Here is a 25,669-nt window from a genome sequence, read left to right as displayed (position 1 = left end):
TCAGTAGGACAGTGGGAGAGCAGGACAGGGCAGGGGAGGCACACTTGAGATTCTCCCACCCAGCCCACCCAGCAACTGTTTCCCTTGGAGAAACACAGCTGTCCCTTTAGGCTGACAGATTCCTCTCCTTTCAAGTTCAGGCTAATGGTCCAGAATCAAAAGCCACTGAGACTTGAAGCCAGGACTGGGCTAGGGCTGGAAGCTTCCATCTGGCAGAATCATTACCAATGTCATCACTACCTGTGGTGTTTCCTGGAACTTCATGGTTCTTAAACATCATTTGGGACCATCTTTCAGGAGGCATGTTTCCATGGTTTAGACTGACTGGAAATTGGTTACATACATATAGGCAGGAAAAGTTGTCTTGGAAATCTTGACATGACATCCTGTTATAAACAGATACACATCATTTCAGTAGTTTTATCCCTAGGGTGGGGGTTCCCATCTCCCCACTGTACCTTTGTCAATTCTAGTCTCCATGGACTTACCACTGTCCTACCCCAAGACAAGGGCCTCATTCTGGCTCATTCACTATCAAGTACCTTTCTGTTCCCTCCAGGGGTTGAGAGAATAGGACAGAATAAAATTCTGGGTTCTGCATGTCTCTCTCATGGCCAGAAGGATGGCTCTTGTCTCTCTCTGCTCTGGGTCCTATACACTGTTAAGAAACGCCTTTCCCTTGGTTCCTTTGCCAAATTCATTGCTGAATCAGAATAAAATGGGTTCAATACCTAAAACCCCATCTTGTACTGTGATTACAGTGGAGATATTGGAAATATTTTTCCTTTCTAATTGACATTTGTCTCTTGGCTTCTTAATAACTTAGACCCAGTCTCCTCTTCACACATGCTAAATTTTATTTAAATATGTTATTAAGTAAACCACAAACCTCTCAGGAAATGTCCATATTATCCTTTAAGATGTGAACACATGGCAGAGAATGGGTTTTTAAAACATCTAGTCCTGCATAGCTGCTGGGCGAGGATATGGATGTCTCACTCAGAACTCTAGAGTCAGGGCTGGGAGATTAATACTGAATTGATCTTTTGGAAGACTCTGGAACCCCAGGGTGAGACTGTAGGTCCTAATGGGATGGCGTAGAAGATACAGGCATGATAACCAGGCATCCTGGTTTTCAGGAAACTGTTGATTTCAAAGGTTTGGTGTCAGTATTCCCTTTTGCCATTAACATTTCCTGGAAGTTCTGATATTTCAGACTGAAATACCTTTCACACAAAGAGAAAGCACACAAATAATTTCCCATCCAAAGCTTTCATGTCTTGGTGGAAAAAACAGTCTCCTTCTACATAGGTCTCTACAAAGCTAATCTCTAGTCTCACAAAAGTGTAGGGAAAGGGGGAGGGATTGAGGGTGTGGGCAATAGTTAAAGTTTTAAAATGTAACTTTAAAAAAAAAATACCAAAACTCGCCATCGTCCTTATTCTCATACAGCAGTCTTCTCCATTGGTGGTGGGTTTCCTGCCATTCTGGTGACCTGGGCACACAGAGACAGACCACAGGGTGAGATCTCCCAAAGCGTTTCACCTCAGCAAAACATGCCCCAGCAGAAGTCCTGTCCCTCATTCATTCTGGGGGTGCAGGTGGAGGGGGTCATTGTACCTAGTGAGAGGATTCGGTCATTCTCTGTAGGCTGGTGGCTCCCAAATTGTCCCCAGCACGATCCTCTTTCCTGAGCGTTAGATGGATACATGCTAGGGGCTATGCCACATCTCCACCAGAGCCCATAGTGATCTGGAAACCAACCTACCCCAAACCGTACCAGTCCTCTGTTTCCTCCCATTGCTCAAGTGGAAACTCAAGAAGCCACTTCCTCGTGCTCCCTGACATCCAAACAATCACCAGATAGTAATGATGTAGGATTCCACCTCTGAAACCCCTCTCAAAACTATCCACTTACTTCCCTCCTTCCTGCTGCCCTCCTAGTTCAGGAAGCCTCATCTCCTTCTTGGACTTCCCACCTCCCTCCCCATTCTGCCATCAAAAAGAATCTTTCTAGAAGAGAAATCAGATTCTGCCATCTCCCTGCTTAAAATACCTTTTCTTCTCAGGATGAAGCTAAACCTCCCACATCAGAACCTTGGCCTCTGCCTACCTCTCCAGCCCTACCTGAGCAGCTCCCTACTTCCCCACCCACCCCACACTTGAATTCTACCCTTAGATCACAATTGTCCTCATCTCCTTAGTAATACCTGTCCTGCCCCCATCCTGGCCTTCGCCATGAGGCTCCCTCTACCCAGGAGACTCTTCCTCCTTTCAGTCCTTTAACCCAATGTTATTCCTCTTTCCTCCTAAAAGGTACCTCTGCTGGGAAACCTTGACTGTTCCCCTGTGGTGTCTCCACTTCACCTCCAGAGTCAGTGTCCCTCCTTGGGACACACACGGCACCCTGTACCATTCCTGTCTCAGGACTTAGTGCCCTATGTTCTAGTGCTTGTGGATTTCTCGCTGTCCCTCACTAGACTCCGAGTTGCAGGAGCTCAATGAGCGTCTCTCACCATTACCTGATCACAGGGGCTGGCACAGGCCTTGGCAAACAGGCATGAAGCAGTTTTCTGCTTGCTTAATTTATACAGTTGTCCAGTTCATTGGGATCATGTTTTCCAGAAGCTAGTCCTAGGGTCTGTGAAGGAGGAGGCCCTCACAGGCAGAAGGGAGCAGCTGTCGCTCCCTCAGCCCCCTCCTAGTGGCAGAGACATGTGCATAAGCAACAAGCCCCAGAGGCACAAACATGCAATGAATTTATCTCTAGGAGTGGCTTGTACCGAGGGCCTGGGTCAGCTCTGTGCTGGAAAAACAAGGCAGGGACCACCACTCAGACTTCGGGCTTTCAGGCCGAGCCAGTCAGATGTGTTATTGTAAAATGGCAATTTTATAATTAAGTGATAATTTCATTTTCTGCAGTGCGTAAGGGAAAATAAATGTAGTGTAAATCAATATGCTATCGATTCACGCAAGTTTGCCTTTAAGTGTGTGCGTCTGAAATTTCAATTATAGCAGAGATTGGACCATTCAGCTCCTTCTATCCATTTTCACTCCTTAAAAAGTAGGGGGGAAATCGACCACCTGCATGGAGACTTGGCCCTGTTTCTGGTGGGAGATGGTGAGCCTAAACGCAGCCGGTGTGTGATCCTTCAGAGTTAGTGTGGCCAGGTGTGCTCCCGTTCCCTGCTCTGTACACGACTCCCCTGTCAAAGGGCCTTCACAAATCCTGTGCCCATAGGGTGTAAATCCAAATTTATGAGGTGGCATTGGGCTCTCTGGCCCCAGCCCCCAGCATTTCTTTTCCAGGTTCTGCTGCCGCAGGCCAGTTTGCTCGCCCCAAAGAACACACTGTAAGTGATCCCAGCTCAGCACAAGGTCTATACTTCCCCACCTTCCTGGTGACCTCTTCCCAGGTGAGTCATGCTTTTTTTTTTTTTCTGTTTGAGTTCAAGTTCGACTCTGTGAAGGTTGCCCTGAACATGCCAACCCGTGGGAAGCTTCTCTTCCCTAATCTCTGGTGCCCCTTGCTGCCTTCACTGCTCATGAGATATTTAGCATAGGGGATGTGGGCAAATTATCAACTCAGTTAAATCTGTTGCCTCTTCTCCTATGCAAGGCACATGTGTCATTGACGTGTGCTCTTCCTTCACTACAACCCCAACAGCCAACCCAGAATCAGGGATTCTGCCAGTCACAACACCCCTGGGCCATATTGGCAACTTGGGGTAATGACTGAGAAGAACTGGCAAAGGCCAGAGGTTAAGATTTACCCTGGGGGAGGAAGGAGGCTACCCCAGGGAAAGAGGAATGAATAAAGGCAAGATAAAAGGAGAAAGGGGAACAGAGAGTAAAAACACAACGCTCTCCAGTGGTTCCTGCTGTTGCAAGTTCATCCCCCTTCTGCTGAGGGGATTCAGCAGCCCTGTTCTCCAGGGGGCATCTGAGACCCACAAGCTTCCTTCTATGAATCCATGTTGCTTATTCCCTCCCTTCCGCCTGCCCCCCCCCCACCCCAATGGACATTAATCTTATGTTTGCCAAGTGCCCACGTGAGCTAGCACACGCCAGCTGTTGGGGCTCAAAGAGGATCAGAGTGACCCTTGCCACAGACCAGCCTGTGGCATCATGCCAGGTTCTGGGCAGCCAATAAGCAGGACAGGGACACTGGCCAACTCTGTGTTTGCCTTCCAGAATGCACTTCTCAGTGTATTGGTTTTTACTGCTCATTGGGTCCTGTTCACCTGTTTGTCTGAATGCTTTGCATTTCCTTTCAAGTCTTCCTCTCTTTCCCACCACTTCCCCTCCCCTCGCCCCTTGCTGGCTGCCTTGGGAGCAGGTAACCTGTCACTGAGTGACCTATCACTGGCCATCTCATTCTTAATCGGCAAGGGGGTGGGGACCAAGGATCAGTCTTCTTGGCAGCTGAGAAATGCTAGCCTCGTTCCAGGGAATCACTGGCCACAGAGCTGGTCCCCATTGGCCAGCCAGGTCAAGAGAGTAGCTGCCTGCGACATAGCCAATGGGCATCTGACACTTACCTCCATTCACTTCTATGAACAAGGTTGAGTCCAGACATCAAGTGGGAGTCCAGATCAGTAGGGAGGATGGACAACCCAGGTGGCCAGATCTTTGGCTCAGCTCCCCAACTGCCCCCCAAAATGAAGTCTTTTCCTCATGGTGTCATCAGGATCAGAATCGCATGGGATCCCTTTATGGGATGAGGCTCCTCCTCTCCATCTCTCTCTGCCGATAGAACTTGGCTTCTTTCCTACTCCCTCCCCAACCCTCAAAAAAAAAAAAACAAAACCTAATTCTGGGTATGTGGGTTCACGGCGCTGGACTGTAACCTTCTGGGGGATAGATACTGGGTCTTGTCGTCTGTACATATCCCACAGTACACAGTGCACTTAGTGCAGAGAGCACACAGTCGGTGTCTAATAGATGCCTGGTGAATGGCATCATGGGAATATGATTTGGGCCCACAGCCGCACACCGGTGTGAACCAGACAGGCCTGCAGTGAGATCCACAACAGGGGAGACAGAGGCCACCCTCTGGGGGCGGGATGTTCTCTGCATACCAGATCTTCAGGAAGGGTAGAGACAGGGTTTCAGAAGCCATACCCGTCTGCCCAGCGCCCTCTCCATTCCGTGTTGCCCCAGGGGTTCCACAGGCGGATAAGATCCTCCCAGCTCCCCCGGTATTGAATCTGCAAAGAACAGAAAAAGAAACTCTCAGGACTCTCCAGCAAAAGTCAGCAGAAAGAGGGGATATGAATGCAGCTGTTTTTTACCTCCAAGGACTAATTTAACTTCTGACCTCATTTGGCTGCAGCCAGAAAAAAAAAAAAAATTGAAAGGAAAAAAAAATCAATGTGTCTCTGCTGCCTACGTGGGGTGGGAATGAGGGAGGAGGAAATGGCCCCTCTCTCTGCTCAGCACCTCAAAGGGTGGGCACAGCTTCATCATCCCGTATCGGTGCCTCCTGGAATGTGGGCTGAGACGTCAGAGCAGGTCAACAGCATGTGGTGCTACAGAGGGGACAACCTGATGGGTCCCCAGCCTCCTGCAAGTCCCGTCCCCACCGGTCTCTCCATTCGACAGACAAGGCTATTTCCCTGCCTGCGGCCCACAGGCAGCTGTGCCGGGGTCTCCACGGTGTGGTCCTGAGCGACAATGTGGAGGCGGCAGACCAAGCAGGAGTGGGATGGCCTGGGGGGCAGGAGAGCCCCTCATAGCTCTTCTCAACCTGCACCTTGGCACTGCCCCAGGCCCCCATTACCCGGCCTCTGCCAGCACCACGATGGGCTGAACTTCTCTTCCTTCCCCAGGCACCTCCTGGTCACCAGCTCCCAGATACGGAGGCCAGCACACGTGCTTCTTCGGGCCACAGAGGCCAGAGGGCAGGACCGTTGACAAGTTACAACGGAATAGTTCCAACCCTTTGAACCTACATTCCCAGATCCAGAAGCCCTCGGCCTGGTGGGGGGAATTAAAGCATGGTTCTGTTGTAGGCATGACACTGATCTGTGCTAAGGTCGTCTGTGGAGGCCAAGGCCTGCAGGGGTGAGAGAAGGGCCTCACTTGCTCAGTGGTTCCAGGTCAGAGGCAGCGGACAAAGCCAGAGTGCAGGGTCACCATATGCAAAAGAAATCCGCATGTGAAGCCGGGCTGGGAGCCAGGTGCCGGCTGAGAGCATTACATCCTTCACCCCTCACCCCCACCCCCCGCAGTGGATGTTTATAGAACCCTCGTCTTGCACAGGAAGAAACGGAACACCAGAGAGGTTAAGCAACTTTCCCCAGGCCACAGAGTAAGTGGCAGAAGAATTCTCACTCCAGCCACTGTCAGTCTCCTAAGCCCAGGCTCCTGATTTGGAGATGGGAGCAGATAACGGCTTCAGCAATCCAGGGCCAGCCCACTCTCTGGTGGGGCCACAACCCTGACCTCGCATCTCACCCCTGGGTCACCTGGCCATGGCCCATGTCATCACCAACAGGGCAGTGCCATGAAGGAGCAACGCAGTGAGACAAGGGCCAAAGAACTTGGCTTGGAGAAGGTTCTTTTCCATCCACTTCTATCTGGCTGGCGCCGTAGGGGAAGGTGCTTTGGCTTTTAATGCCACATGGGAGAGGAGAGGCTCCTGGCACATGCTCAGGTTTCCCACCCCTCTCTGTCCCACCCCTAGGCACTCTAGGCTTTGCACACACAGTCGATTTATTAACTGGCAGTGCCTGATGGAGCAAGGGCATGAAAAATGGTTGCCCGGTGGCCCAGAAAGCTTAATGAGCCACCCTCAGTGCCTAACATAGTCGGGGCTCAGTTGGGCACAGGGGAGACGAACGGCCAGTGAGTGGAAGGAGCCGTAAGCAGGGCTAAATGAGGCATGCCGATAAACACTCACCCCCTTGCCCAGGGGAGGCAGCGCGGAGCTAGGTGCATAATAAAATATGCCAATCTCATTTATCTTCCTGTGTCCCGCCCAGAGGAGGATGAGCAGATTAAAAAACACACTGCATTTATGGGCTGGTTTAATCTTAGCACTTGTGGTCAGTTGTCACCTCCTCTTTCTGGAGGAGAAATCTTTAACCAAGTCAAATTCCTGGGCCTTGGCAGGGAGGTTCAGGAGTCACACTCAAGGCCAAGGTCACAACTACCTCTGAGAATGAGCACTTGTTTCACTCTCCTGGCTACTTACTATACCCCTGGCCCTGGTCAGTTCCCTCAGAAAGGGTATCCCTGGGTGAGAGGTGACCCGTGTTATCTAGTGTAGGATAATATTGCCTCATGTGTATTCTATTAAATGCTAGTTCTGCAAGCTGTTAATAATTCTTCTGAGAAGTGGTTTCATGATTAATGGTAGATTAAGACCAAGCTGTCCCTGTATTGTCAGTACTGGCCTCCTTAGAGCCTTTAACATGCTAATATCCACTGTGAATCTCCAAGGGGATATAGTGAGCAGCATTTCCCAAGGGTATTTGGAAAACTGCTTTCACAGAGGATCTCACCAGGCTGGACTCCTTACAGCACATGCTAGGAGGTGTTAGCAGACCCTGAGTGGCAGGAGGGGAGGGAGGGGCAGGGGGGATGGACCATCCAGGACAGTTTGATGGCCAACACTAAAGGGGAGGTGTCCTGTTTAGACCACTCACTGTGCTATAAGAACAACTCCTAGTGTGTGCTGTGGGGGAGCCAACATTCAGGCTATGAACAGAACCATCAGGAACCCAAACCCTGATTCCCGTATTCACCTGTATGGGCTTAGCCCTATGTGTTCACATGGTCACTCTATAACCTGGCAGTCACTTTTATCCCATGCCCAGCTCTGCGGGAACACACATTCCACGGCCATCTGGACCTCTTAATTCACAAGTCCCTTCTCCCCCATGTTCAGAGGAGAAACATAGACTGTCTCCATGTATAAATGGCCTTTTCCAGGAGTGGCAGAGACAGCATGCAGGTGCCATGGCTCCTTCATTCCATGCCCAGCACCGATATCATTCTTCGATCACAGCTTTTCCACTAAATCTGGAAGCAGTGCCACAGTCTTGTTCACACATAATCCAAGCAGCACTGCCAATGGATCCAGGTTGGCACACAAGAAAACCGATTTGCTACCCGTAGCCTAGACTTTCCACACCTGGGACAGGGAGTCGTGGGAAGCAGAGTGTCTGTATATGGCCTGGAGTGACGATGGTACTGGCCGTCCCCACTGAGAATTCTGAGACGGCCTTGGGAGAATTCAGGGGAGGAGAGTCTGGGGCTGCTGCGTCTAGGATCTCTTCTGGCCAGGGTTAATCAGGACAACCTCCTCTTTGCTTGTGGGAAGAAATGGATTTTGAGCTCCTCGTATACATTCTATGATGGAGGCGGAGGTTCAGTGACATCATCTTCACAGGCCAAAGACAGATGCATTCATTCACTCATGCAAGTGTACTCATCCATTAATCCAATGAGCATTTATTAGGTACCTACTGTCTCCCAGGTGCTGTGCAGAAGAAGCATTTTGTGATGGATCTCCTTAAGGAGAAGAGTATAAGGCAGAAGATACTATCTCTGTTTTGTGGAACACTTGCCAAAACACAAAACGATGAAGCAACTGACCTTAGGTCCCCGGACAGGAGGTGGACGGATACAGGGAGAAGGAAGGCAAATGTAAGAAAGCATGCCAGAAATAGAACCCGACACCATACATTTTATGGCTTATAAATACCTGTGAAAAATGTACCCTGGAGCTTGGACCACTGTCTCTCAGGGCCCAGAGGACATCATCAGACCCCATGAGTTGCGGGAAATAGAGAAGACCGGGGAACGTGTGTGGGAAATCACTGTGTGTGGGAAACCACACAACTGTGTGATAGGCACAGAGGAACTGAGGAGACATGGTGTCTAGGCCCAGCCATTTCAAGTAGCTGTGTTAACCCTGACCTTCCCCTCACAGGCCTCAGCTTCTCAATTATGGATGGAGGAGGCTGGACTTTAGCAGTGTTTTCCAGACCAAATGATACTGCACGCAGTAATCACATATACTTTCTTCCACCTAAAGTCAGTTTCTGCATCAATGGGAAGAACTGTGCTCCTCCTCTGCCCCCCCCCCTTTTCCATGGGAATAAAGTCTAGCTGGGCATATGGCGGCCTAGCTAGAGAGTATGTTTCCCAGACTCCCTTGGGCCTCAGCGTGGCACTTGGTTGATTTCGGACTAATGGGATCTGAGAGGAAATGGGGTGTGTGTGTGTGTGTGTGTGTGTGTGTGTGTGTTCTGTGATGCGTGCTTCTCTATGGATGTATAACTGTCCCCTGGTCTCTTCCCTGGCTGGGAGAGGAGGGACTTGGAGCAGCTGCCCTGGGCTCACGGGTAAAGGCCCCATGTTGCAGATGACAGAGCCACCTGTCAGCTCTGGGTTTGCCCGCTTACCTCAGAGAGAAATGAACCTCGTTTGAGCCCCTGTATTTTGGAGTGTCTTTATGGTAGCAGTTTAGTCGGCACATAACAAATAAAACCCTTTCAGAGCAAAACTTGCCCCAGTCAATTGGGTGGCTCATTCTGTTTTCCTTTGGGGCTAATCCCACAGTCTAGCTAGACACTCAGCCTGCCTGAGATCAGGTCAAGAATGGCAAGATCGCTAGTAGGCATCTGGGGATAAAGATGCCGGGCACCAGAGTTTCTGGATGAATAGAAGGAATATTTGAGGCTGTCCACATTGAGCTTGCTGAAGGCATGTGATGCTGACCCCTGCTTAGAGGAGCAAGAAAACAGGGCTCAAACCCTGGAAGCCTTACCCACTCGGCTCCGGTCACTGTGTAGGCATGCTGACTCACCAGGCCATCTTCCATTCTCCTGGCCTCACCTGTCGGCTTCAAAGGACGAAAGCAGACCAAGCATTAAGCATTCACAGGCTCTTCAGAAAAATAGAAAAGCACAATTCAATCAGCAGCTAAGCTGTGGCGGGATGAAAAGCATCCCACTGACTCACACTGGAACGGCATATGTTCTTGGAACTCTTTTCTAGAGAGGCAGAGTTTGAAGGCTGCTGGGTGGTTGAGGCCCCAAGCATTTCGTACCTCAGGAAACTGCCCCATTACTGACAGAACCCCACTGAGTCCCAAGGCTGACCTGGACTGTGTGCTCCTCCAGTCACTGGTCACCAATGACACACAGCACAAAACACGTCAGTGGGGCATTCTGGGGGAGTTGGGAATACCCACCACCCCTGTGCCATGAGTAACTAACTGGGATGCAAAATGCATATTAGTTTTCAGGTGGCATTTCAGATTGGGGGTGTGTGACTCAAAGCTCATGTGTTTACAGGGTAAAGGAAACATCCTCACGGATAGGGGGCTGGCTGTCTCAGAATAGACTCCGAAATAATTTGGAGGATCACCCAAGCTTTTCAAAATGGGACACACTGACCTTGGGATGCTGTCTTTGGAGCCGGTGAGAATCAAAGAGCGGCCCAGTCACTCCAGACCCCACTGCTCACATGAAAGCACTAGGTAAAGGCTTTGGAGTCAGGCAGCAGCATCTGAACCCTGATCAGCCACTTGCTGGCTGTGTGATGGTGAGTGTTTTACTTGGCTTCTCTGAGCCCATTTTCCTCTTCTGTAAGTGAATTCTGCAACCCCTCTCTCAGAGGGAAGGCTGCTGTGAGGATTCAATCAGGCGGCCTCAGTGAAGGATGGTCTCCATGCTCTGTGATGTCTGCTTGGCCATGCCCCTGACTACCTGAATGGGTTGGTGGCTGGACATTCCTGGGCGAGGAAGGGCTCCACCCAGTGTCGGGAGTCTACTCACCGAGGCCGGGGTGCCGCAGGTCACCAGGGAGCCTGCCTTGGCTGCTGTCTTCAGCATCATCACCAGGTCAGAAGGAAAGGAGTGCAGGTCGATGCCAGTGACCACCCCTCCTGTGAGGTCCACCAGGGCATCAGGAAGGAAGCCGTAGTGCAGGTTGAGATAGGACCCACGAAACCTGGGAGGGGGAAAGTCACAACCGCCCCTGTGGCAACTTTGGTGAGATGCGCCAGGCAGGGAGGTTGCCCACCTGACATCCGCATATTACCCAGAGAAGGAATGCCTGATCTGCACCTGCACTAGGGCCATCTGCCTTCCATTCACTAAGATGGCGTTTCCAGCAAAGTGCCACTGTCCTTCCCCTGCTCAGCTGAGGCTGGGCAGCCTCACAAGCAGCAGTATTGTGCAGAGGTCAGAAGTGCAGGTGCTGGAGCCACAGGGCAGGGGCTGAATCCCAACCTCTCCTTATATTTAACCGCTTAACCTTGGACAAGTTATTTAACCTGGCATGTGGCAAGCCCTCAATAAACACTGGATATTCTGGTGATGAATGTCCACTGTTTCCTGTTCAGTTTAATGATAGTGGTAAGTACTCATGTGAGGGATACTGTGCTAGGCACAGGCTGTTCAAAGATGGGCAACCCCCTGTCCCTGCCCTCCAAGAGCTCAGCCAATGACCCTGATGCCTGCTGTGGCCACATGCAGCCTCTGTTCTCATGTAGTGTGAAGCATGGTCCAGAATTCCTACTCTCAGGACTAACCCACTCATCCCAGGATCATCAGGGATGTTAGTCAACTTGACTGAAGGTAACACAGGTGAGGACAAGTCCTACATAACATGACTTCAAAGCAAGCCACCTGGAACCCTCGTACATGTTCTGTAAAGCACTTCTTCCCACTCTTGTGTGGGGTTTCTGCCCCTGCCCAGGGTTATCACCTCATTTCACTTCCTCCCCATTATCCCCCAAACCTGAGTAGCCCCAGTCACTCACTAGAGAGGCTGACAGATTCCAAATTCAAGAGCCAAACCACTCGGGTTCAACTCCTGTCTTCCCCTCTCATGAGCTCTCAATCCTGGGCAGGAAGCTGAGACTTTCTAAAGCTCCCCTTGTTCATTGGGGAGTGGGCATGTAACAGTCCATGCCTCGATGGGCTGCTGTGCCCCTTCTGCCAGTTCTTGCATGGATGACATGCAGAAAGTATCTGGCTTGCAGAATGCATGCTTGTTACATCACTATCAGGCACAGCAAGGCCACCCTCGCTCTGCTTCTACCTCCACAACTGTTACTTCTTTGCAACAGCCCTCTGCCATGGGGACATTTCCCTTAGAATGTCTACTTTCTGCCCTTGGGGTTCTGTTTGCTATGAGAGTGAGTGGATCATCTTGGAACAGAGAAGAAATGCCTGAGGGCCCAGGGAGAGCTTGGGGAGGAACACACCTCTGAGTTTATCCAGGTAAGGACAGTGGGATGGGCATTCCAGGGAGGAAGAATCCCCGAGCCAAAAAAGCATGGTGGAAGGGAGCCAGTGATGGTGCTCCTGGAAGAGAGGCTAGATGGACCACTGAAGCAGGCCAGACAAGGGCAGAATTGTTTTGAGAACTCAAGTTCCTGTCAATGGGGTCAACCGAAAAGGCTCCCAGGGAACCCTAAAATACAGGCAATGCAAACCCACAAAGGACATGGAGCTGAGGCCAGGCAGGGAGTGGGGAGAAGACCCTGCCTTCTGGTCTCAGAGCTGCCCAGTGGGAGACTTCCTCACCACTGCCCCTGTCACTCAGTCTTCTCACCAGAGACCTTCTCTTCTGTCCCTGGAGGGATAAGCCAAGGCCAAGCCCCTCACAAGCTGGTGGCAATGTGGGGAATCTCTGACCATGGCTTTCTTTCTCGTCCTGTGAATCAGGGAGGGGGTCTGGGTCTGAGATCTTCCCTGCTGCTCCTCCAGGGGGCCTTCAGCCTTCCCTTCCTGGTCCTTCACTTGGAAACAGTAAGGTTGACTGGGTAGGCTTGTGGGGTCCTCCAGACCCTCTTATCTCACTATATCTCCGCCTCTGCCACTGGGCGTCACTCAGAATTCACATAAGTTCGCTTCAGCAAATACATGTCAAGTAGCCAGTCAAAGCAGGACAATGTCCCAGTCACAAATGCCACGGAGAGCTTAAAAGAGTCTTTTTATAAAAGAAAGCTCTGGATACACAGAAGGGCCCTTCTACAGAAACTGCCATGCAACAGATTGATCTCAACTCGTTAAAACTGGTTCTTAATCTTATCTTCCTATCTCCCTAGACTCTTTGGGGTATTTACTTAGTCAAATTCAAAGTCTTATTCAATGACCTTATTCAATTCAAAGTCAAATTCAATGACCATTATCAAAGGGTCATGCCTAGTTGGGGCTGAATGCCTGACTCTTGATTCCCCACATGTATTCTGGCTCTGGGTCCTAGATTAGGAGGGGCTTTGCTGAAGGTACTGGAAGTTCACAAAGACTGGGGTTCTGGAGCCCATTCTAGAACCCACCAGTGTCACCTCCCACACTGCAACAGCCCCATCTAGATGCCCTCAAGAGCCCTCTCTGGCTTTAAACAGGGCTGCATCAGAGCCATTCCAGAAAAGCAGCCCAGGCCCTGTCCTGATACATTGGCCCACTGCTTTGGTGTCTATGGGCCTCCTCTGATACCTTATACTTACACCAACCTACAGTTGCCACAGAGATACTCAATGCGTGGGGAGGCCAGCTGCCCCTCTCTCACTGTCTCTCCACCATGTCCACAAAGCCTGTCTCAGCAGAAGCTGGGTATTTTGACAAGGAGTTATCTCTCTGCTTCACAAACATGAGCTCACGAAGACTGCTGATGCTTCAGAAACATGGCAACTATTCTTAGCCCCCTTTGCTGACAGGAAACAGAAAGGGAAGAAAGATAGAACTGTGTTCACCACACCTGTCATTACACCTTGTCACCTGAGCCCAGGAATTCTGAGAGCGTCTTGTTCTCGTCTCTGTGCTTCAGCTTCATTTGGGGGAAATGTCTATCTGCCCAGCAATGCTAGGAAAGAGGGATGAATTTAGACATCTAAATCAGAACCAGAAAGGATGCTGAGATGCTGTGACTCTTAATTGCCAAGATTCCATACAGGATGATATGCAGCCTATCAGATCTTGTCCCACAATCTCCTATTTTATGACTTCTGGGGACAAAACCTTGCCAACATAGATCTGACTCAACCGATTCGTTTCCAGACTCCTCAGTTGCAAGGAGAGTTGAAAGTTTAGAATGCATGTGTTCACTGGCCTACATTCTTGGCGGGGGAGGGAAGGAGGGTCATCTCCATCTGGACGAATGCGTTCTCCATGTTTGTGCTGTGGTAATTGTGTGCCAGACACTGAGTCCCAAAGAAGCAAAGAGACAAATCTTTTTCCTATAGAACTGACAGCCTCAAGGGATGATGGAAAAGCACACAACAAGTGGAACACTTGACCTTGGGCTGCTCATTTCAGTGTTCTGAGCCTCAGTTTCCTCATCTTTCAAAGAAGGAGGTAGGGCTCGAGACTGACAGAGGTCCCCTCCAGCTCGGATAGCTCAAATTCTATTGTGCTCACTCCTGCATTCCATGATTTCCTTCTTTGGTTGGAGGGGAAAGCTTTTAAACAGCTTACTAGTTTGAAACATTTTATCCTCACTAGATTTCTTTAGGCAGTAGAATGTGGATTCTGGGTCCACTTTCCCATTTTCTTTTCAAGCTGAATGATTGCTTTAGGTTGACTGTTAACAAAATGGGGTCAAAGTCATCATTTCATTCCACAAGGTTTCTAATTCTCCAAGTGAACTGGCATGCTCCCCTTTTCACATAAGGGAAAAGCAAAGCCCTGAAGTGGGGAGGGCTGAATCCACAGTGGAAAGAAATGGCAGTGTTTGCGTAAGTCACTTAGAAACAAATTAACCTCCCCAAATATATGGATTGGTTCAACAACCTTGGCTGTTATCTCGGATTCATTCTCAAATGCTAATGAACAGCTCTTCTTGACACTGGAAATGAGCAACAGCTTTAGTTTTTCACAAGTAGGCTTGACAAAAAGAATGCAAAAAAAAAAAAAAAAAAAAAACCTCTTGAGATGCATGGCTGTTCAGATTGTAACCTCCAGAAGGGTAGGGACTGGGGTGGTCTGTGGGGTTGTTGGCATCCTCATGGCGTAGGACTGAACTCAGCAGGGTCTTCAGTCTTCCTAACTGACGTGCCTGGGTCAAATAACTGAAAACCCCAGCAGATTCCAGCTAGTGACTACCATCACATCACTATTTGGAATTTTGGCTTCCCAATCTGTAAAACGTGGTGGGTCATGGTGATCTTTGGGGAACCCGATTCTATGACACTCCAGTAATTCATTTGCTCCTGAAAGTGATGGTCCTTTTGTCCCCTAGCATTGATTTCTAGCTCTGATGTGTCCCTCACTTGTGTAGGTCTCTATGACAGTGACATCTTCTATACAACATACAGTTTTGCTCACACCTATTGAAGCCAGTCTCAGAGTCTTTATCCTAGTTCCAAGCACAGTGCCTGGCCTATGGTTAAATGCCTAATAAACATTGTCTGAATAGATGCAACTCAAAGAGGCTAAATAAAACGTATGAATTGGGGTGTTTATAAGTCATTGAGCTTGTTAACACTAGAAGGTAGTCTTTGAATCATGGTTCTTGAACCATATAATAAACAGCAATTCCTGCCCTGTCCCCCCCACACAGATACAATCTCATAGTGGCCATTCCAGGCCCCCAACTGCCCCACCTCATTTTGAACTGTCCTGCCCCTAGGTCTCTGCTTAAATCCTTCCAATAGTTGGGAATAACTTCCAACATGTCCCCTTTCTCCTTGCTGAAATTCTACCCATCCTTCAAGGCCTCACTCAATGCCATGTCCTCTATAAAGTCTAAGCCTGACTCTATGAGTCAGAAAGTCGATTGTTTTCTTTCTCTGTCCTCTGATCAGACTTTGACCTGATATTATATTTTATTTGGGCTCTTATCCCAGCCCTTGAAATAATAGTGTTGTTAGTACATATCTCTGTCCAGCCTTGCCCTGCCCACTCCTTGTTAAGTGCCTCTGGGTTCCTCCCGTGGCTCCAACAGAGCCTTGCATACAGTGATTGTTTATGAAGGATGCCCAGCTAGGTGGTAAAGGCTCTGATGCTCCCAGGGAATCATGTCATTCAGCAGAGCTGCCAAAAGTCCTGGGGCCAGCTGCTGTGGAGCATCCATCAGGACAAGCAGCTGGGCAGGTAAGGCCAGCATCGAGGCCCTGTGCTGAGGGGTGGGCCATCCTTACTTGGCATAAGCTTTCTCCAGCAGGCAGGGCCAAAACTCTTGGTTGTTGTTGCGAGGATGCACAAAGAGATATTCCCTGTTGAGGATAGGCAGGCGATCATCAACCACCACTTCAACCCACTGGCCACACTGCCAAAACTAGAAGAGAGATGAATATATGCCTTAGTAGAGCTGCGGCAGAAGGGAGCTCCAGGACCCTGACCCATGCCAAACAATAACCACTGTCACCACATAACCTCCCCAGTATAACAACAAACTCTATCCAGAACAAAATCCCAGCTGAGGTCAGTGGACAGGGGCCTGGCATGTCGACTTCACTTGACAGATGAGTCACAGGCCAAGTGAGTCAAAGAAAATACATGCTGAGAGGAAAGAGACTTGGGTTTTTGTTTGACTTTGCTACTAACTCTGGCCTCACTTTGGCGGGTCCTTTATGAGCTTCAGACACACAGGAGACTCTCCAAGTATATCTTGGGCACAAAAGGGCAACACAGGGAACAGTTGCTGAATAACAAGGAGAATGGTAGATACCGAGTATTGTAATGGGGGACAGGAAAGCCTACCAGGGGCTAAAGGCTTGAGGGAGCCAGCAGGATTTAAGCAGGTGGCAAGGAGGTAGGAAAGGCATCCCAGATGGCAAGGACAGTGTGGGCAAAGGCCCAGAGGCCAAATGATGAAGATTGCTCTGGAGGACTGAGCAGTGAGAGCCTCGCTCTGGCCTTCCTCAGCTCATGTGAAGATAGTCCTGCCATCAGAGTAGCAGAAATCAAACTGGCTAGCACTGCTACTGCTAAGAGCACAAATGAACCAGATGGTTCTCTCCAAAACAGACTGCTTTAATCTTCAGTGTTCAACTCTTAATGGTTCACCTGGGGACATGACCAAATGAGGAAAATTCATAACAAAGCCAGCCTTTGGGAGTTTCTTGGCTGGTCTGCCCTGTGCTGGATAAGCAGCAGGGCTTCCAGCTTCAGGCTTGAGTCTTGATGAAGGCAAGCCTATGACAGGTGGGCTCAGAGTAAAGCTGGGTGGATGTGATCTATCATCTGCTTGGCAGTGACGGGAAGCCATCCACATGGCTTTTTCCACATCTGGGTGTCCCAGATGTTGGGCTGTTTCATCCAGCTGAGGATGCACTTCACAGTAGAGGAGACTGAGACAGAGATGTCAGTGGAGACAAAGCAAAGAAGATGTTTTCATGGTCATTAGTGAACTCAGTGCACTGCAGCTGGTTCCGGCACAGCTGTGGATTTGTGTCCCTACTGCAGTAAAATGTGTAGACAGGTGAGGTTAAAAGCCAACAGGGGTGTTACTAGGAGGAAGGTCATGAAATATGTTTGGCACACCAAGGAAAGCTAGAAGTGGGGTACTGGAAAAAGAGCCTGATCTGAATTTGGGGTTTAACTGGATAGCAAATGTAGTAGACAGTGGCCAGTTACTGGAACTGTGCTTGAATACTGGTTTTACCTTTAGTTACCTGAGCAATAGACGTTGGGTAAGACACTGAATTCTCGGGTATCAGTTTCCTTATCTGTCAAGTGGTGGTAAAGTATGAACTTCCTCATAGGGCTGTGATTGGGATCTGATGATATTGTGAAAGTGAGATCAGTTTTGAAAGTAGTAACTATTTTTCAATAGCTTCTTTCAGGACCTTGGATAGTGCCTGGTGCAGCATAGACTGGAATGAGTAGTCCTGGCTTGAATGAGCTCCTCTGGTTGGTTCTCCCTTAGAATTCACCTTCACCCCAATATTCCCACATGAGTAATGCTGACCAAACTTGCTCTCCTTATACAAAGGGAACACCAGATAAGATCATTGTTCCCAGAAAGGATGCAAATGGTCAAGAATGAGGTCACCAATCTGCATTTCCTGGTTCACCTCTACTTGAGTAGGGCTGGCATCTGAATAGTGTCTGGACCGTCTGAGAAGCATGCTGGTGCCATTTTGTCAACACCCAGGTGTCAGACAGAAGCCAGAAATATTTTGAGCAAAGTAGCCATGTTGCCTGGGCACTGGGCTCTTTCCAGAAAGCAGTGCCAAGTTCAATACCTCAGCTGTTTCTGGAGAATTGTGGAACTTTCTCACCATTCGGAAGGGCAAAGAGTGTCCTGCTTGTGCCTCAGTTTCTCCTAACTACCTGTTACTACCAACACTGGCAGTCTAAGGTGAGCTCAGACAGTAAAACTTGCATCTTCTAGCTCACTCCTTAGTCAGATCCTTGGACCACCAGGATGAGCATCACCTGGAAACTTGTTAGAAGACCTAGTATGCAATTAGTTGGACTTTAGGAAGAGAATACAAAGTAAAGGAGGACACCCAGAAAAAAATGAAGGGAAATTTAGCTGAGCAGAAAAAGGAGTAAAGTCTTCAGAATGAAAGGGCTCAATGAATTCCAGCCGAGATTAGTTTCAAAAAGGCACACATCTGGGCATACTTCAGAGAAATTTCTGAACACCAAGGAGAGAGAGAAAGTACCTCTTATAAACTTGAAAGAACATGTTGCATACAAAGCCAAAAGCATAGATTGACATTGGATTTTTCTTCTGCAACATTGGAAGCTATAAGACAAAGAAATAATTTTTACAGACTCTTGAGGAAAGGGAATGTGATCCAAGAATCTCAAACCCAACTGACATATCATTCTTAGGCAAGGGCAAGTGAAAAATACTCATGTGATCAGAGGAAATTATTCAAGGAACTACTACCTAATGAGGATGAAATTAGAACAAGGGGAAATAAGATAAGGGGAAATGAAGGGTGAAAGAAACAATGGTGAGCAAGGAGTTTAAAATATACTTTTATAAAAGTATATTTATAGAAATATGGAAGTGAAATTGATAAGGAACAGATGAACAAAGATAGAACAGAAAAATGTAAATAACAGGAAGCTGAATTAGCAATATGAGCATCAGATAGAGAAGAATCCAAAGCCCAACACATTAAACACAATAAAGAGTGATATTGTGTGAGCTTTATTCCAACAAGCAGATAGCAAGAACATAAACCTTTGGGCACCACAGAATAAAACAGGAAAAGGTTAAAGCTAAAACATCTGAAAACATAAGAAGGACGTTCCAAGGTATAACTTTGGGGAAGAAATTCAATTCACCTCTTTTAGAATTTGACAAATCAAGCAGACAAAAATGAAGTCAAGATAAAAAAAGTTAACTGCAGACACAACAATCTGCAAATCAGAAATCTTGACTTCATATGTAAAACCTCTGATCACTGGATATTCTTCTCATATGTCCATGAAGCATTTGCAAAAATTGTTGTAGATTTGGCCATGAATAAAATTTTAATAATTTCTCCAAATGTAGAGATTTTATGAATATTCTCTGATCATAGTTTAATAAATAGAATATAAACTATAACCAAAGCTTAATCAAAACTAAAAGTACATTGCCTTAAAATTAATAAAAGACATTTTATATCAAAACCTATAAGTAGATAATATCTCATATAAAAATTTATGGTTTTAAAAGTTTTCATTATTAAACAAAAAGACAGAAAAGTGTACAGTTTCAGAAAACAAAAAAAAATAAAATTAACAGAAAGTAAACAGTACTTAATAAAAATAAATTGAAATTAGTTATATAGAAAACAAAACTCCAAAAGAAAAACAGAATAATGAAAATCAAAGGTTGATTTGTTCAAAAACCAATAAACAGATTGCTTTGGCTAAGAAAACCTGTATTATGAAGAAAAGGAAAAACAAAAACATAGCACAGGGATTGATAAAGTGGATTTAACCATAGATTAGAAGAAATTAAGTGAATTTTCAGACAATCACATAAGCAAATTTTGGGCAATAAATTTGGTCTGAGAGAAGTAATAGTTGGTTTTCCTGGCAAAAAAAAAAAAAAAAAAAAAATTTCAAGATTAACCCCAGAAGAAATAAGAGACACAAGCATTTTAATAGCTGTTGAACACATTGGAAGAGTAAAAGAAATCATGTTGAAAAAGGAAGTAGTTCCAGATCTTTTAACTATTGTCTATTTTACTTTCAAATATCAGATAATCCATGATTAACAACCATTGTTCAAATTATTTCAGATCAAGATATGCAAAACTCAGTGGGTTCATTTTAAAAAGCCAACATAACTCAAACATGGTAAAAACAACAACTAAAAACCAATTCTACATGTGATATAGATGCAAAAATTCTAATAACATTTTTAGCAAATTGAATCCCACAGTGCATTAAAACAATGGCACACCAGGAGAAAACATCACTAAAATCAGGAAAAGGCAGGACTTTATTCTTGTCACTCTTACTCAAAATTGCAAACTTCTAACTAATGGGACAAGGACAAAGGGCAAAGTAAGTTCTATAAATAATAAAAGTAGTGACAAAATTATCTTTATTTGCAGAGAATATTCATTAACTAAAAAATCCAGACTCTACTAAAGAAAAAAAAAATTGGAACTAATTAAGGAATTTGGTAAGGTGGCTAGATACAATTTAGTATTTAGTAAGGAGTGGCTTTCCTCTTACCAGCAACATCTAGATAGAAATGAGGGGGGTGCCTGGGTGGCTTAGTCTATTGAGTGGGCTGACTGGCTTAGGTCATGATCTCACGGTTCAGGAGTTCGAGCCCCGCATTGGGCTCTGTGCTGACAGCTCAGAGCCTGGAGCCTGCTTCAGATTCTGTGTCTCTCTCTCTCTCTGTCCCTCCCCTGTTCACACTCTGTCTCTCTCTCAAAAATGAATAAACATTTAAAAAAATGAAATGAGGGGGAAATCTCATTCACATTGGCTGCAAAATTGTAAAATATTTGAGAATACGTTTAACAAGAAGGGTGTGACACCAATGTGGAAGCATAGCTATAACATTTTATTGAAGGGCATAAAACTAGTTCTGAATGAATAGAAAGATATACCATGTTTCTGGAAAGGAATAATTAAAATAATAAAAGTGTAATGTTTCCAAATAAATACATACATTTAATGCTACTCCACTCTGCATCACAGAGTGCCTTTTCTTTTTAATTAGACACAACGATTTTAAAATTCTCATCAAAGAATAAAAGCGCAGGAATTACCAAGATATTTTTGAGGAAAGAACAATGAATAAGGAAGGAAAATTTACTCTGCCAGATGTTGCAACTTACTCTACAGCTACTGTAATCAAAATAGCAAGATACAGCACAGGAATCAACACAGACAAAAGCTCTATGATGTGCAGGGTTCTTGATTAATGACTTTTTTTTTTTTTTTGCTAAGTGTTTCTGCTATTTCTTTTTATTTGTTTACATGAAAACGTTTTAACTCCCAGCTCTCCCACGTGCTGCCAGACCTTGAGCTCAAATCCTTTCTTAGAGGTACGCAAAGTAACTAACACACAGGTGAGTCTTCCATTGTAGGCTAGCAGACCATGAGAATATTCAAGATACTCGCCTGCCTGTGCTCACAGAGAACCTAGGTGAGAAGTGTCCCAGTGGTGCACATACCCGGAAACGGAAGATCCCTGCGTAGTGGCATGAAAAGCTTTGGTCCATCAGGATCTTCTGCAAGTGCTGTGGGTTTTGTGTCAAGGAGCCCAGTGCTGCCAGGAACCAGCAATCTCCTGTGAGGGGATGGAAGCCATGAGAGGTCTACTGAACACATCTGGAAGCCCCACTCCACACATTTCGTGGGTCTTTGTCACCAGAATCCATACACCTTCTTCTGAATAATACATTCCTTTTCTGCCTGAGAGAGGAGAACTGGGGAAGGGTTCACTGGGGCCAGTTCCAAGCAAGACAGAGAAGGAGCTGGTGATGATGTGGGGGTAGGGGTGATGGGAGTTGGGGTGGCTATGAGGAAGGTAAAAAGGGACGGGGGGGGGATGGTGATGGTGAGGGAAGTCAAGAGAGCCCCATCCAGGAGTGCCTGGGTAGCTTACTCAGTTAAGTGACTGACTCTTGATTTCAGCTCAAGTCATGATCTCAGGGTTCATGGGTTCGAGCCCCACCTCAAGCTCTGCATAGATAGTGCAGGAGCCTGCTTGGGATTCTCTGTCTCCCGCTGTCTGCCCCTCTCCTGCTTACATGTGCACTCTCTCAAAATAAATAAATAAACTTAAAAAAAAAACTAAAAGTGAGCCCTAGCCCGGCCTCAGCAGGGTTGTTGGGACAACCTGCCTCTGATTCGCATCTTGCTAGAGCTGCCCAGAGCTGAAGTTACAGGAAATCTTGTTGCCAGTGTGAACAGTCCATCCACACAGCACCAAGGGTGCCGACCTTGCATCCTCAGAAGCTGGGGTAGAAATCTGTGGGTCTGGGTGGGCACCTCCTTCTGTCTGTCCCTACCTGGAGGCTGACTTCAGGCTGTCTGCCCTGATCCAGGGCCAGGAGGAAAGACGTTGAGTCCTTACCGGCCTCTCCTTGTTGGATGTCAAATCTGCTTGCACCTTCCAGGATGAAGTGAGGTTCTGATTTACCCTCTAATATATCCTTAGGCAAGAGGGAGAAAAGCCATGAGCATCTTTCATTCCTCTGTGTCCCCAAGTGGTACCCAAGACATCACTCATTTCGTCTTTGAGGGTTAGAGGTTAATTCTTAAACAGGTGCTTAAAATCCGAGTTAGAAAAGTTCCCCTCATTCTTCAGGTTTGATTGCTATCAGGAAGGCAGATGTCAAAGGGGCATATATGTAACTGACAAGACAGGCAATAAATGTACAAGCAAAATGCAGGAAAAGATAAACATAAATAAAGGCTCAGGATCCTTACATCAAATAGTCAGCCATCCTAGTCCCAACTAGCAGTGTTGTAGTAACAGGTTATAAACAAACAAACAAAAAGATACATTTGTTAGAGGACCCTTTTAGAAACATAATAAAGCATTCATTGTGACATGTCCTCTCTCAGCAGTAGGGCATTTTGGGCTCCAGGTTCGAGTCCAGCCACGCGCTCTACCGGATGCAAGATGTGTTACTCCGACCTTTGTCCACTCCCGGGCTAACTCACAAACTGATTCTAGAAGACCCCAGGTCCCTTATCTTGGGTACTGTTACTTGGAGCCCAGTCGTGCCCCAACCTCTAACACACAGAGCGCGTGGCAGCCACAGAAAGGGGTTTGCGAGAGGATTCTGTAGTGCTGCAATATCTAGGGAGAATTTGGGGAACTCCCAGCAGACACAAGGATTGTGAGAGTTCCTGAAGGGGCTCCCATGGGTCAAGGAGCCCCAGGGAGCCCCCAGGTTTTCCCTACTGGAAGTCTGCAGGATTACCCTCAGCACCCTCTCTGTGCAACTGTCCCCAGATTTCTACTGCATTTGCATACTTTGGTCATTGTTCCTGTATCATTTCTTTTCACATTGACGAATAAGTCCCCCCAGAGAACAGGCCCACAAAGTGGAAGTGGATTTATTTGCTCAACAGCCATAAATGTACAGAGTCCTGTGCTTTGAGAGACCTGTCGGCCCTTCAGAAACTGCCAGTTTCCTGGTGGAGATGCCAAGAGGCAAACAAAGGCGTGCAGGTTTGCAAACACCTCAGCCCGGCTTGTGTGGGAGGGGTAATTGCCTCACTAAACCTGTTCCCACTACCTTCTCTACAAATAACTGGCCGTCTCACATTCACCAGGAGAGGTGCACCCAGGCTCAGACCCTTCCCAGGTAGAGGCACCAAGCTGGCCTGCCCTTTCCCCACATCTGGGCTCCAAGCTGGGCAGCTAAGTACCCGTATCTGGGAGGACGCAGGGACCTCCCCCAACACAAGCCAGCAGCACAGAACTCTTTGCAGGGCCATGGAGGGAGTGAGTGTCCCCGTTCCAGGACAACTCCAGGCACTTCACCCAGCTGTCCCCAGCCCTTCTACTGTGGAAAGGAGGTAAAGATCTCACTAGCATTTGCTGTCACTGAGCAGATGCTTAAGATCTTCCACTCACAGGAATTAAAGAGACAGGAGGCCAGTGGGCTTGGATGGGGAACAAAGATAGCTTTGCTCAACTTTCCTGACCTGCCTGAAGCCCCAGCTCTCCTCTGCTGTTTGCTCTGGTTTTCCCTGCAGTGTGACTGCAGAAGGGGGGTGGGCGTGCTGAGAGTCATGGAGACAGACCCAGGGTGGAACCCTGCCCTGCCTTCTCCCTGGGTGACCTTGAACCACTTCCTTGACTTAGCTGAGCCTCAGTTTCCTCATATGTGAAAGGGAGACTCCGGTGGCAAAGCCATTGAGGCACTGACTACCTTGCTGAGGTCCAGGGGCTTTATTCACCCATCGTCTCCCACTAGCCTTGCTAAGCAGGAGTTTTTCCACCTAACAGATGAGGAAGGATGTGGATCCTTGGGACATCGGACAAGGTACATGTTCAATAAATATTGATTCCCTCCTGTAATATTTGCAAAATTCAAAAGGCCATACTCACAGACAAACCCAGAGCCTCAAATGCATTCATTATTAAACATGATAGAAAAAAAAACATGAATTAAACAATCAACTCATAGATGTTAGAAAGACAAAAAGAGTGTCAAATAGAGGCAGAAAAAAATGATTAAAGACAATTAGTGAATTCTAAAATAGAAAAACAGCAAGACCAATAAAGCAAGTAACTCACTCCATTTGGGGAAGAAGGTTTACATAGACCCAACCTTTAACAAATACGGTAGGGAAACCCAACTAAAATTAGAAATAAAAATGAGATTTTAGCAATATAAAAACATGACATAAAATTCTATACTAATCAATTTAAAAATAGTGATGATTATCCGACTAAAATTAGCATGGCCAAAAATGATTCAAGTTAGTCAGTAAGCTTTAAAAGATAACTTTGCAATAGTATTTTCAAATGATCAAAGAATATCTCCCTGACAGCTCTGTGAAGGCTTTCAAGTACACAGGATTTCCTGTGGAGTTCTCTCACACTTTCAGGGAATAGGCCATTCTTGTATCACTTACAGTTTCAGCGAAAAGAAAGAAAGGGAAGGAAGGGAAGGAAGAAAAATCCTGCCACCATTTATTTTAAGAAGCCAGCATAGCCTGGGACAGTGAAAGCACAAGAACATACACACATTATAGACTGATTTCACTTATGGAAATATACCAAAATAAAACACATGGCAAATGAATGAACAAGAAATTATTAAGACTAACCCACTATAATCAAGCAGGGTTTGCCCTAGAAATGAAGGACGCTGATTTTGTATCAGGATATATAATAATATAAAATAGCATTTACATGCACCAAAGGAAAAACAATTTATATCCTTCTAATGAATGCCACACAGGCATTTAATAAATTCACAACTTTCTATGATTTACCAAAATGTTAAAAATTAAAATTAAAAAATTGTAGCTAATTAGGAACAGAAAACTATTTTCATGCTATGAAAATTAAATGGCAATTATTGCAAATCAATATTCAACATAAAGTTTACTGGTAAACACTGGAATTGTCTTCATCAGTGTTGGGCACAAGACCAGCATCTATATCTCCTATCCTCTGAGCTGCCCATTCCTTCCCCACCCTGGGTTTTAGAGAGGTGCTCGATGATCTAAAAAGTGCAGAGGTAGGAAGAGATGGAAATTACACCCAGAAGCATTTTAGCCTGCTGGGCTGATTTGCTGAGAGAATAGGT

At 46.8% G+C, this 25,669-nt stretch overlaps 1 protein-coding gene across 2 annotated transcripts in view; it reads right to left on the bottom strand.

Annotated features, from left to right (window-relative positions):
* Positions 1 to 25,669, bottom strand: part of CAPN13 (calpain 13) — an 82,953-nt gene that overhangs the window by 29,822 nt on the left and 27,462 nt on the right. For both annotated transcript variants that reach the window (XM_019448248.2, XM_019448240.2), the window contains 8 exons: positions 22,468 to 22,546; positions 21,563 to 21,678; positions 16,109 to 16,245; positions 10,794 to 10,968; positions 9,782 to 9,856; positions 5,125 to 5,210; positions 1,421 to 1,495; positions 241 to 386 (listed from right to left, as the gene is read on the bottom strand). In XM_019448248.2, coding sequence (XP_019303793.2) covers positions 241 to 386; positions 1,421 to 1,495; positions 5,125 to 5,210; positions 9,782 to 9,856; positions 10,794 to 10,968; positions 16,109 to 16,245; positions 21,563 to 21,678; positions 22,468 to 22,546 — 889 coding nt within the window. The remainder of the gene's footprint in view (positions 1 to 240; positions 387 to 1,420; positions 1,496 to 5,124; positions 5,211 to 9,781; positions 9,857 to 10,793; positions 10,969 to 16,108; positions 16,246 to 21,562; positions 21,679 to 22,467; positions 22,547 to 25,669) is intronic.

The sequence above is a fragment of the Panthera pardus genome, unplaced genomic scaffold (genome assembly GCF_024362965.1).
Source record: "Panthera pardus isolate Hobbes unplaced genomic scaffold, ASM2436296v1 HiC_scaffold_26, whole genome shotgun sequence".
Taxonomy (NCBI): domain Eukaryota; kingdom Metazoa; phylum Chordata; class Mammalia; order Carnivora; family Felidae; genus Panthera; species Panthera pardus.
The sequence above is the reverse complement of the archived record's forward strand: the minus strand, read 5'-3'. Positions and strand labels throughout refer to the sequence as shown.